The following is a 12,583-nucleotide window of genomic DNA, read 5'->3' on the forward strand; positions in this document are numbered from 1 at the left end:
TTCCAGATAGTGGTGAGTTCCTTGCTGGCTTCCTCATCCTAAGACAGCGGTATACACCTAGATCTGTGGCGTTTTTCTCAAGAAGTTGGCGATCTTTTCCCGGTGATGTTTACTGATCAGACTGTGTTTTCGATGTGAGTTTCTTACCTTGTGATCTAATAAAAATGTTATATCCAGGAAAAAAGAAAAAGTTCTTTTGGGGTAAGGGTACCAAGGATAGCTGCTTGTACTAATCCTGACGATAAACCCCCCCCCCCCCCCAAAAAATGTTTTTTGAAAATTGGACTATATATCGGTACTATCAGAAAGGAAACAAATAACATTTAAAATATCATCTTATTTAATAAACATATAAAGAGTACAAAAGACAAAACCACACATATTAAAATACAGATTATGCATATCACAGTAATGGCGTCTTTAAAGCGGAGGTCCACCCTAAAGTGGACCTTCCGCTCATTGGAATCCTCCCCCCCTCCGGCGCCACAATTGGCACCTTTCAGGGGGGAGGGGGGTGCAGGTACCTGTACAGTACAGGTATCTGCACCCACTTCCGGCGTAGATTCTGCAGAAGGCACGCCCCTTTTTCCGCAGAATCTACGCCCCTTTCCGAAAGTCCCCCGCTGCCTGCTGGGAAACACATGGATCCCAGAGACAGCGGGGGACTATCCTTATTGCGCAGCGCGACTCGCGCATGCGCAGTAGGGAACTGGGAAATGAAGCCGAAAGGCTCCACTTCCTGATTCCCATACCCAAGATGGCGGCGGCAGCACCCGAGAGACGATCGAGAGATCGGCTTCGGGTGCCGACATCGCGGGCGCGCTGGGCGGGTAAGTGTCACTATTTTAAAAGTCAGCAGCTGCAGTATTTGTAGCTGCTGGCTTTAAAAAAAAAAAAAAAAAAGCGGACTCCCGGCGGACTCCCGCTTTAATAACTTCTCCGAAAAATGGGAAATTCAAAAAGCGCATTGGGGGTCTCCTCTACTAGTTTCGCGGTATAAAGGCCGCTTCCTCAGGAGGATATCTATACAAAATATAATAATTAATATAAAGCAATTGAACAAGCAACAACAAAATATAAAGAAACATAGTAATCAATAATAATCATTCCATAAAGAGGGAACAAAAGAATCAGCTCACACCTGAATTCAGGAGGATGGACCACACACAACGGGATAAAAATGTTAGTTGAGTCTACAGTTCGAGGCGCTTTTTTATCATGTATAATATACTATACCTGTGGGATTATTCTAGAAGCTGGAAATTGCTGAAGAATACACCACTACTACAGTGACTACCACCAGCTTCTGCCTCCCGCGCTGAGTGGCTGCCTTGCTGCATTTTGAACACAGGAGGTCTACCACTGGGCACAGGCCCCATTCGCTTTCCACTTTCTCAATGAATGCAAAGCATTCAGTGATTTGTACCATGTGGGGATCCACCTTGTCAAATCAGAGAATGCTTTGCATTCATTGGGAAAATGCAAAGCCATCTGTGAAAGGTGCCTAGTGGCCCACTTCCTTTGTCCACAATGCAGCATGGTAGCTGTTCAGCACGGAAACCAGAAGCAAGTGGAGATCACCGTAGTAGCGGTGTCTACTTCCAAGGGCATTGGCCAGGTCTGGTATACAGTATACACACGGTTGGTCCAAGCTGGAACAATGTATAAGATATCCATACCTGGAATTCTTCTTTAAGTCTCCATTCACACTTGTGCTACTTATCGTGGGCCTTTGGACACGTAAAATCGCATGAGAAGTCGCTGGCCATTGATTTCGCTGGAACCCTTTCAAATCATAGTGACTTTAAAAAGGTTTCTGCCACTACTTTGATGGGACTTTGGTCTGCATGGTCTTCATCCACCTTCAGCTGGCCCAGATAGAAGACCTCCATCTTCATCGGCTCCCAGCACATCCGGTGTCTGCAGTGGGGGTCAAAATAAAGCGAAATTAAAAATATATGTGATGAAATACTAATTGATTCTATTGGTCTGTATTCTGATGTCCATTTGTGCCTATGTTTGTGATTTTCGCCACAATCCAGAGAGAAGGATTGAATTTATCCTCTTGTGTTACAGATTCTGTGCTTCATGCCTTTGACTCCGTTGGACACAGTTTAGGCCCAGGTACAATGAAACACCCCCTCCCCCCACCCTCCCAACCCCGCTCCCTCCTTTCCTCTCTGCGTACCTCCTCGCTCTGTACTGCAGCGACATTATGCCGCCTCTTCCTTGCGTATGGCAGTCATGTTGGGAGGCATTGATGTGGTTTTCCAGTTTTCCGTAAACCAACTTAGAAAAAGCTTCTCCCTCCTGTGATATCTCATCCAATTCAAGCAGATGTAAGTTATATGGTAGTAGCCTAGAAATCCCTCGCAGACCCCCATTACATTGGGTGCAAGCACACCGGGGGGGGAGGCAAAGGGAAATAACGTGCATATTGGGAAGGGACTCACTTTCCCAGCAGTCATGGTCCATAGGAATACACATCTAGGCAGCTCAATTGTATGTTCTGTTGTGGTCAGAGATGACGTCATTTAAAGGGTAACTCCACTTTAGTGGGGGAAAAAAATAGCAAAATAAAAGAATCTAGCTTATACAATTAGGGCACAAGTCATTTTATAATTTGACTTAAAAATTATCTTTCCTTTTTCAATCTGCAGCTCCGTAACTTTCTGTAAAAATGCGATATGGCCACCTGGAGGCGTTCTGTATACAGAATTCCCCCCACAAATGTAATTTCCTGCTCGTGTGATTGGCTCACTGATTTCCCCAGAAGTCTGCACTAAAATACAAGTCCGGTTCCAGGCATCCCCTGCAACATAAGTGCAATTTTTGGTGAGATATTGTATTCCCAAAAAGGGAAATCACATCTAAAAGGGTGCAGACCCTTCCACTTTCCTCATTAGAGCCCCGCAGCTGCAGCAGCTGATTGAGAATGATAAAGTCACTCCCATTCACATCCACTTTCCACACGGACACCGAGAAACAAACAGATAATTCTTCAGAATAACAATGGTTAGGAATCTGCAAAAAAAGTTTGTTACAATCCCTGCAATGTACAGAGATCGCCCAGAGGGAAGGTTTTTTTTCTTGACAAAAGTGGAGTTAATCTTTAAAGGGTCTCAACAAAAATAATTAAAGTACCTCTTTATTGCCGGCCTGTGACTTTAACAATAAGGCAGCCATGTTTGTGACTAGAGCAGGAATTTAGAGCTTATGTGAAGTCTGCAATTAACAAGCAGACTATGACGTCATAAGCACTTCTCTTTGTAAAATAAAACTCTCTTTAAAATGTAAAATGCTGCCTATTGATGTAAAATTATTTTGGATGTTTGCTATGTAGCAATAAATTTCCCTCCACTGAGACATGTCCCATGTGTGGGTGGCTGCTGCATTACTTAAAAGGAAGTGCAGGATTAAAAAATAATAAACATTCATCGATCCAATGCTGTATCTGTCCCCTGCCGCCGCTACACAGAGAACTGAGCGATCAAAGGCTGCTGATCACTCAGTTCTTAGGTCTGCTCTGAGCAGAGAGTGGTAACTGTCATGCTCATGCCACCCAGATTCAAAGAGCGCTTTGCCCATTCTCCTCCTTTAAGGCAGAACTAAACTACCAGCCCAGCCCTGACAGTGCATTCAATAGAAAACTGCGAGCAGGCAGGTAAGTCTTTGGTACTGTGGAAGAGACATAGCAGGTTGTTTGCTGTCTTTTTATTAGTTAAAAGAGAAGAATGGGGTTGTTTTTTTTTTCCTGAATCACACTTATACTTAGGTGGATGCAGCATTGGTCTGATGCTGCATCTGTCCCCCGATGCCTCTACACTGAGAACCGAGCCATCGAACACCGCCGATCACTTGGTTCTGACAGCTCCGTGAGCAGAGAGCTGCAGACTGTCAGTCACAGCTCTCCGCTCTGCTCCTTCCTCGCTCATTGGAGTGCTGGGCTGAGGAGGGGTTGGGAGCGGCTCGCTGAGAGTCTGAGCTGGGTTGGCGGACACCTGCTGCTTCCCGCCTTCAATTGTCGGGATGACCCGGACCCTGGACCGACTTCCGTGATGTCAGCAGACTTCAGCCCGCTTTCTGCTGAAAACGGGTCACAGGAGTGCAAAACTAACTGCACTCCTGTGATGCACAGGAGAAGTACAGCCAAAACGAGCTTGAAGTTTAGTCTCTCCTAAAGACTGTTTGTTTCATTCATTCCAACAATTCAGTAAGTGCCGAACTTCCAGGGCTGAGACTTACAATTCTGGCTTTCATACAGCGAAGGCTATGTGGGTCTCCCACACTGCACCTCGTCCGTCCATAAATTCAACTGTTTGTATGCTTTTCACTCAACACAAGGTGTTCTGCAATTGTAGGAGGGGAGATCATGATGTTTATCCGCATTTCCTCTCTCCTCCTCCAACCAGCGAAATGTCTCGTATTTAGTGAAAAGAAAACCTTTTATGAATCGAGGAGATGGAATGCAATTCATTCGTATAATCTTTGCTGTATGAGAGTCGGAAATTGTAGGCCTCGTTGCTGGAGGTTTGTCGCTTTCTGTACTCTGAAAAAAATACGTTCGCTTTTTTAAGAAAAATAATAAATGCACAATTTTTGCAGATAAAATTTCTTATCGTACATCACGGGACACAGAGCCTTAGTAGTTACTATGTGGGTTATAGGCCACCTTCAGGTGATGGACACTGGCACGCCCTAAAACAAAAAGTGCACTCCCTATTTAACCCCTCCCACTGCTGGGAGTTCCTCAGATTTTTCGCCAATGTCTAAGGTGTATTGAGCACTTACCGTCTCACGCTTCTCAAGGAGCCCACGTTGTGCCCATGAAGCAGCAGGTTTCTCTTCCTCCGGCCAGCAGCAAGACCTCTGGTAAGTCCGGGGGAGTTCCCTCTCCCCCACCAGGCACCCCCCTGTGCTTCTCTGGGAAAGAGCGCTACAAGAAATAGAAAAGAAAAAAGAAAAGGTGCGAACGGCGCGCCGCTCGGCAGCTTCGAGACCGCCCCTCGCCATTCTTTCTTCCCTCCCTGTGGATCCAATGTGATTGGAGCCCGTGCTCACGTGGGAAAGAGATCTTTTTTAAAAAAAAGAGGGGAAGGGCAGTAGGCGACAGGGGGTGGGGCTTAGCGCGGCGTTGGCGTCCTCAAGCTCCCAGCGTGGGAAGGAGTGTTTTAAAAAGCAACATTTTTGCGGTTGCAGACTACGGAGGGACACAAGAGCAAAGTTGGCATATTAAAGGTTGGTGACACAGGCATTCCTTTTGACACATTTACTGCTGCATCAGGCTGGGCATTAATAGCAGCCACGGAGCTGGACTATTGCTCAAGCAAGTGAATGCATTCCTTCTGGTAGTACCTCTGCTTTGTGCATCGGGCTATGGTCAGAATGGAGGGGGGAAACACCTCAAAAGGAGCTCTAGAAAGACTTCTACAGTCACACGGAAGCCTACAACCATCATAGTAAAGATGGCATCCTCTCCTTGAAGTAATATGGCTGGTGAGAGTGAGCCATCAGGAGGGGCAAGTGTTGCAGCTGCTCTTAACACTGCAGCCCCTGTGTATATTACTACGGGGGTTTTTTCTTCAACCATTTTAGTTTGGAGCAAAAAATCGATGCTTAATCGCATCCCAGAGTGGGACTAAGTGTAACAAGTCCCCATCCATTTTGCTCAGGTCCCTCATGCTGAGGAACAAGGGGCGAGAGATGATGAATTTCTCTCAGGGGACCAGGAAGAGGCTGATGTCTCCTCTTCCGAAGAACCTAATACGAAAAGATCAGGTTCGCAGGAAAGGTTGTTGGTACAATCTCTCACTGAATTGATCCGCTCCACATTTTTACTGCCAGCAGCGCAGTCAGTCAATGAGCCCACTTCTGGTTTGGGTTCACTAAAGCCAAAACAATCGGTTCATGTTTTTCCTATCCATTTATGGTTTAAAAAAGCTTTTGTATTCTGAGTGGGAGCACTCAGATAAACAGTTTTATTCCTCCGAAAAAGTTTTCAATACTTTATCCTATGGAGGAAGAGTTTTATAGGAAAATGGGGAATTCCAGCAATTGACGCTGCTATGTCCTCTGTAAACAAAAACCTTACTTGTCCAGTAGACAATGCTCATATGCTAAAGGTTCCAGCAGATAAGAAGTTGGAATTCCTTTTTAAAAAAACTATATTTCGCTCACTGGTTCAGCCTGCCCTGGCAGCGATTGGAGTATCTCAGTCCTTAAAGGACCAGTTTATAGAGGTACTCAAGGTTATTCCTGATCAGCAGGCCCAAGATTTGGCCGGGATATCAGAAGTGTTGTGTTTTACGGTAGACACTATAAAAGATTCTATTCTCCAGGCCTCATGGTTCATGCTAGGGCTGGTACATGTGCGTAGAATCCTATGGTTGAAAAATTAGTCAGCCAAAGGGCCATGCAAAAATCTCTTGGCCAGTTTCCCATTTCATAGTGAACGGTTATTTGGAGACGATCTGGATAAGTATATCCAAAGAATTCCTAGTGGGAAAAGTCCCCTTTTTCCAGTTAAGAAGACGTTTAAGCATTTTTCTTTTAGGCGTGCTTCTTCTCCAGCCTCCAGGCAATCATGACGGCCTTCTCCGTCCATTGCAAGAGGTAAACCTCAGGGTCAGTCTAAGGGTCAAAAGAGGACCTGGGGGAGGAAACCCACACAGCAAAATACTAAAGCCTCCTTATGAAGGGGCACCCCACTCGCTCGAGAGGGCTTCTACAGTTTTCAAGGATCTGGCAGGAACAATGTCAAGACAGATGGATGGCTTCCTCAATATCTCTAGGTTATAAACTAGAGTTCCGAGAGTTCCCGTCTCCTCCTTTTCTCAGGTCGAGCGTTCCCAGAGATCCAGTGAAAAAGAAATCTCTCTTTCTAGCTTTGGATCATCTTTTGTCTCAAAGAGTGATATCAGTGGTCCCCTTGGAAGAGCAAGGATTAGGGTTTTATTCAAACCGTTTCACGGTTCCAAAACCAAATGAGGATGTCAGACCCATTTGAGATCTCAAAGGTCTAAACCGCTTTTTTGAATATCCGTTCTTTTCACATGGAGTCAATCTGATGAGTAGTCTCCATTTTACAAGGGGGAGAATTTCTGGCGTCAATCGACATCCATGTGCCGATTTTCCCTGCTCACCAGAATTTTCTACGCTTCAAGGTAGAAAATCGTAATTTTCAGTTTGTAGCTCTGCTGTTCGGTGTAGCTACTGCACCTCGAGTGTTTACAAAGGTCCTGGCTACTTCTTTAGCCAGGCTATGGGCTCAAGGTATAACGATACTAGCTTACTCAGACAATCTACTCTTGATAGATCAGTCGGTAGCCCACTTGAACCAAAGTTTGGTCACCGCAGTTAGCTACCTGGAATGCCTAGGTTGGATTCTCAACCTAGAGAAATCCTCCTTAAAAACCTTCAAGGAGATTGCAGTGCTTGGGGCTGATCATAGATACAGTTCAGAAGAATGTTTTTTTGCCCCAGGAAAGGGTCGGCTTTATAAAGTAACTGATTCAATTGGTCAGGACAAAGAAGAATCCTATTCTACTTTGCATGAAGTTATTTGGGAAGATGGTGGTTTCTTTCAAGGCCGTTCCTTATGCGCAGTTTTGTTCAAGACTGCTGAAAAACAGTATCCTGTCAACTTAGAAGAAGAAGGTCCAAGCTCTGGACTTCCCAATGCGTTTGTACCCCGAAGTGCGTCAAAGCTTCAATTGATTACCAGATACCTGGAAGGTGGTAACAACAGATGCCAGCCTTTTGGGCTGAAGAGCAGTCCTGGAAGAAGCGTCTGTCCAAGGGAAATGGTCCAAATCAGAGATGACCTTGCCCATCAATATTCTAGAGATTCGGGCAGTAAGCCTGGTCCTGCAGGCCTGGACGCTCAGACTATGGAATTATCCTGTCAGGATCTAATCCAACAATGCCACAACAGTGGCCTATATCAATCACCAAGGGGGCACAAGAAGTTGTGCAGCCCAGAGAAAGGTGAATCATATTCTTTATTGGTCATAAAACAACATTCCTTGCTTATCAGCAAATTTCATTCCAGGGATAGAGAATTGGCAAGAGACTACTTGAGTTGCCAACAATTGTTCCCAGGAGAATGGTCCCTTCTCCCCGACATCTTTCTGTCAAAAATGTGGAGTCCTGGGAGTGGGTCTGCTTGTGTCCAGGTTGAACAACAAGAAAGTCAACTTTGTGTCAAGGACAAGGGATCTGATGGCATTCGGAACAGATGCCTTAGTTTTTTCCATGGGATCAGTTTTTCACTGATCTGTGCATTCCCTCCTGTTCCGCTGCTTCCGTGCCTTCTTTGCAGGATCAATTAAGAAAGAAAGGAGGTGATTCTTGTGGCCCCAGCATGGCCCAGGAGATCTTGGTTTGCGGAGATCGTAAAGATGGCGGTAGGGGACCCTTGTACCCTACCACTGTGGCCAGACCTTCTCTCGCAAGGTCCGGTATTCCATCCTACCTTACAAAAGCTATATTTAACGGTTTGGTTATTGAGACCCACATTCTGAAAGACCATGGGTTGTCAGCTTCAGTAGTTTCTACTTTGGTTAATGCTAGGAAGCTGGCCTTCAGAGTCATATACTAGAGTCTGGAAGGCATATGTCTCCTGATGTGAATCCAGGGGTTGGCACCCCAGGAAATATGTCATAGGTAGGATTCTTAAATTCCTACAGATGGGATTAGAAATGAAGCTGGCCTTGAGTTCTATCAAGGGCCAGGTGTCGGCCTTATTGATGTTTTTTTTTTCAATGACCACTTGTTTCACGCTTTCTGGTTCGTAGCTTTATTCAAGGGGTAACACAGATTAATCCTCCAGTTGGGTAACCCCTGAACCCTTGGGACTTGAATTTAGTCCTGTTGGCATTACAGAAACAGCCTTTTTAGATAATACAAGATATTCTCTTGGTCCTCTTGACGAGGAAAATAATTGTCTTGGTTGCCATATCTTCTGCTAGAAGAGTATCAGAGTTGGCTGCTCTTTTTTGTAAAGGACCATATTTGATTATTCATTAGGATGAGGTTGTATTGCGGCCTCATCCTAATTTCCTCCTTTTCAAGTTAAAGCGCACTCCACCAGGGCTGTTAGTGCTTCTTGGGCAGTGAATCACCAAGCCTCCATGACCCAGATATGCAAGGCCACAACTTGGTCTCCAGTCCATACATTTACCCTATTCTATCAGGTAGATGTAAAGGTCATGAGGATATCGCCTTTGGGCGCAGTGTACTACAGACTGCAGTATGAGTCCTCTGCCCTACTTCCCTCCCTTCAGTTGGCATTGCTATGGGACATCCCACATAGTAACTACTATGGCTCTGTGTCCCGTGATGTACGATAAGAAAATAGGATTTTTATAACCGCTTACCTGTATATCACGGGACACAGAGGTCCCTCCCTTCTTTGGTATACACGTGTATACACATGTATTGCTTTGCTACAAAACTGAGGAACTCCCAGCAATGGGAGGGGTTATATAGGGAATGCACTTTTTGTCTTAGCCCTTGTACACACAGTCGGAGATTCCGACAACCAAATCCGTCGGAGTAATTCTGACGGATTAATTCCGGAAGGGGTCCGGAAGTGATGTTGCATACACATGGTCGGACTAAGTTGTCGGAAAATCTGATTGTACATAACGTGATGACGTTATTTCGTTACGACAGGACTACGTTCAGGCTGGTAGCCAATAGCTTTGGTCTAGGAGTTTGATCTGAGCATGCGTGGCACTTTGTCCGTCGGAGTAGGCTACACATGATCGGAGTATGTCCGATCGGAGCATTTTGTCGGAAATTTTTACCGGCAAGTTGGAAAAATTGGTCCGTCGGATATTCCGATGGAAACAGTCCGATGCAGACCACACACAGTCGGAATATCCGACAAAACGGTCCGATAGGAAACATTTCGACGGAATCTCCGACCGTGTGTACAAGGGCTTAGGGCGTGCCAGTGTCCATCACCTGAAGGTGGCCTATAACCCACAGAGTAACTACTATGGCTCTTTACTTCAAAGAAAAGGATTTTACAGGTAAGCTGTTATAAAAATCCTATTTTTTTTTTTTTTTACTTAGCCTGCAGACCAACATATAGGCAGACAGGTATTCTGAGTGTCTGCAGGAGCCTGATAATGCGCCCATGATCTGCTGGTCACGGGTATGTTGTCAATATTGCTTCCTGCCCATACCTCCTGTATAGTCAGACAGTTTATGGAGAGCAAGAAGAATCAGTGGACTACGAGAGCACTCACCATCACCCTCGCAGTTCATTGAGAACTACGAGCCGTTGGCCACAATGGAAGGCAGTAGTTGTAGTTCATTCATTCACAGAGCTCTGTGAATTAATGACACGGCTGTGTGGGTGGAGCTCCGCAAAGCCGCGTTTTTTTTCTCAAATTGTGATAGTGGGCGCAGGAAGAGGATCTCCTGCCTGCTGTCACAGTGAGGGGGGAGGTTTGCTGAACATGTTATTTGTTGCACCCTTAATACGGCTGTAACACATAATCCTTTAAGGCTAAACAATTGGATACACCGTATTACATGTGATTTATTGGGACATAGCAAACATCCAAAATATTTTTCCCAGAGATCAGCTTTAAAAATTAATCTTATTCAATGGTTACATGACTGTGAGAGCTCTGTTCATATCCCTCTTCTGCATGGGGAATTTAGAGATGGGGCATCTGGTTGGTACCTGCTATCAATGAGGCTGGGCCCAGTGAGGGACATCAAGGAGGATTACAGAACTACAGACATGGCATCCTATAGGTACTTTTAGAAGTTAAAGGGCACACACTGACCACACTAGAATCTGCCTCCGAAAGGAAGGCAAGGAAACTGTCAGTACAGCCGCTCAGCACGGGACCTGGAAGTTAGTAGAGATCACTGGATTATCGGTGTAGTGCCAGTGTCTACAAACTTTTTAGGCCAGAGGAATCTTGAAACAATTCTCAGGTGTCAGGGAACCCTAGTAAGATTAGTCTATCAGTGGTCATTGGTGGGGGTAAATGGGAAGAATGCCCCTTTACATTGGTGGCCAGAATGACTCCCTTGCAATCATGGAAGTGCCAAGTGGAGTTGGACCTGGAACTATGGAGGCACTGTTAGATGGAACTGTGGAGGCACCGTCAGATGGAACTGTGGAGGCACCGTCAGATGGAACTGTGGAGGCACCGTCAGATGGAACTGTTGTGGAGGCACCGTCAGAACTGTGGTGGAGGCACCGTGAGATAGAACTGTGGTGGAGGCACCGTGAGATAGAACTGTGGTGGAGGCACCGTGAGATAGAACTGTGGTGGAGGCACCGTGAGATAGAACTGTGGTGGAGGCACCGTCTGATAGAACTGTGGTGGAGGCACCGTCTGATAGAACTGTGGTGGAGGCACCGTCGGATAGAACTGTGGTGGAGGCACCGCCAGATAGAACTGTGGTGGAGGCACCGCCAGATAGAACTGTGGTGGAGGCACCGCGAGATAGAACTGTGGTGGAGGTACCGTGAGATAGAACTGTGTTGGAGGAACCGTGAGATAGAACTGTGGTGGAGGCACCGTGAGATAGAACTGTGGTGGAGGCACCGTGAGATAGAACTGTGGTGGAGGTACCGTGAGATAGAACTGTGGTGGAGGTACCATGAGATAGAACTGTGTTGGAGGAACCGTGAGATAGAACTGTGGTGGAGGCACCGTCAGATAGAAAGTCACTTAGCTACAGCTTAAGGAATCCGCAGCCACCCCTGGCGTAACCCTTGGGTTCCACTCAACCACATACCTGGAATTCTTCTTTTAAATACGTTCCCCCACATTGCCAACACCTGAAAAATCAGGATCCACATTCCTTAAACAACATTACTCCTCAGTCTTTGGATAGGGATATTGCCTTCCAACATGCTTTTCTTCCTTCACCTGACCCTTTGCCGAATATGCCCACTTCCTGTTTTTTAGTCCTTTGCCTTCTTTAGCTTTTTCTTCCTGTAATCCCTCGCATACCAACCCTGCAGAGCCTTCTCGCTTCTAGGCTGCCCCTTGTCCTTGAGGCTCTTTTAAAAGCAAGCGTGAAACTCTTCAGCATGCCGGATGTTGACCTCTCTGCCATGAAGCCGTCTCTGCTTTGTTTCAGCTTGGCCAAAAAAAAACAGCTTCCACTTTTGAACAGACTTTACAAATATTGATGCATTTTCAAAAGTCTGCCTTGTGTTGTTAGTACCTTGTAAAGCTGAAGGTCCAGGCTTTTTGTAATCGCACCCGAGACACCATTCCTGGTCCATTTTTACTTGACTTTGAGTCCCCACTGGCCCCTAAACAACAAGATGTATTAAAGTGTTTGTAAACCCTTCCATATACCTAGTGAAGTGCCCGGCCTCAGGTGATACACAGAGATGAAACAAATCCTCCTACATAAGTTGTACCTGTTTACCTGCTGTCATCTCTTCTCTTCTTGTTGAAATTTTGGGAATTTACACAGCATTTCTTCCCTGGGGGTGGGGATCTGATGTCACACATTACAGAACACAGATTAAAGAGCTCAGTGTAAACTGAGACCTAAATGGAAGGGTTGGACACCCCCCCCCCCTACAAAGTGT

At 45.8% G+C, this 12,583-nt stretch overlaps 1 protein-coding gene across 11 annotated transcripts in view; it reads left to right on the forward strand.

The window, feature by feature from the left end:
* The window catches only part of ST3GAL3 (ST3 beta-galactoside alpha-2,3-sialyltransferase 3), a 690,822-nt gene that overhangs the window by 284,423 nt on the left and 393,816 nt on the right, over window positions 1-12,583 (forward strand). For 6 of the 11 annotated variants that reach the window (XM_077450693.1, XM_077450694.1, XM_077450692.1 and 3 more), the window contains exon 3: window positions 2,077-2,124. The exons of 4 other annotated variants lie outside the window; for them this stretch is intronic. In XM_077450693.1, coding sequence (XP_077306819.1) covers window positions 2,077-2,124 — 48 coding nt within the window. Of the gene's footprint in view, window positions 1-2,076; window positions 2,125-12,583 lie in introns of those variants that run through there. One more of the 11 variants, XM_077450703.1, reaches the window with a different exon arrangement.

Source organism: Lithobates pipiens, unplaced genomic scaffold (genome assembly GCF_037356315.1).
Source record: "Lithobates pipiens isolate NorthernLeopardFrog02 unplaced genomic scaffold, aLitPip1_a1.2 Scaffold_23, whole genome shotgun sequence".
In the NCBI taxonomy this organism is placed as follows: Eukaryota; Metazoa; Chordata; class Amphibia; order Anura; family Ranidae; genus Lithobates; species Lithobates pipiens.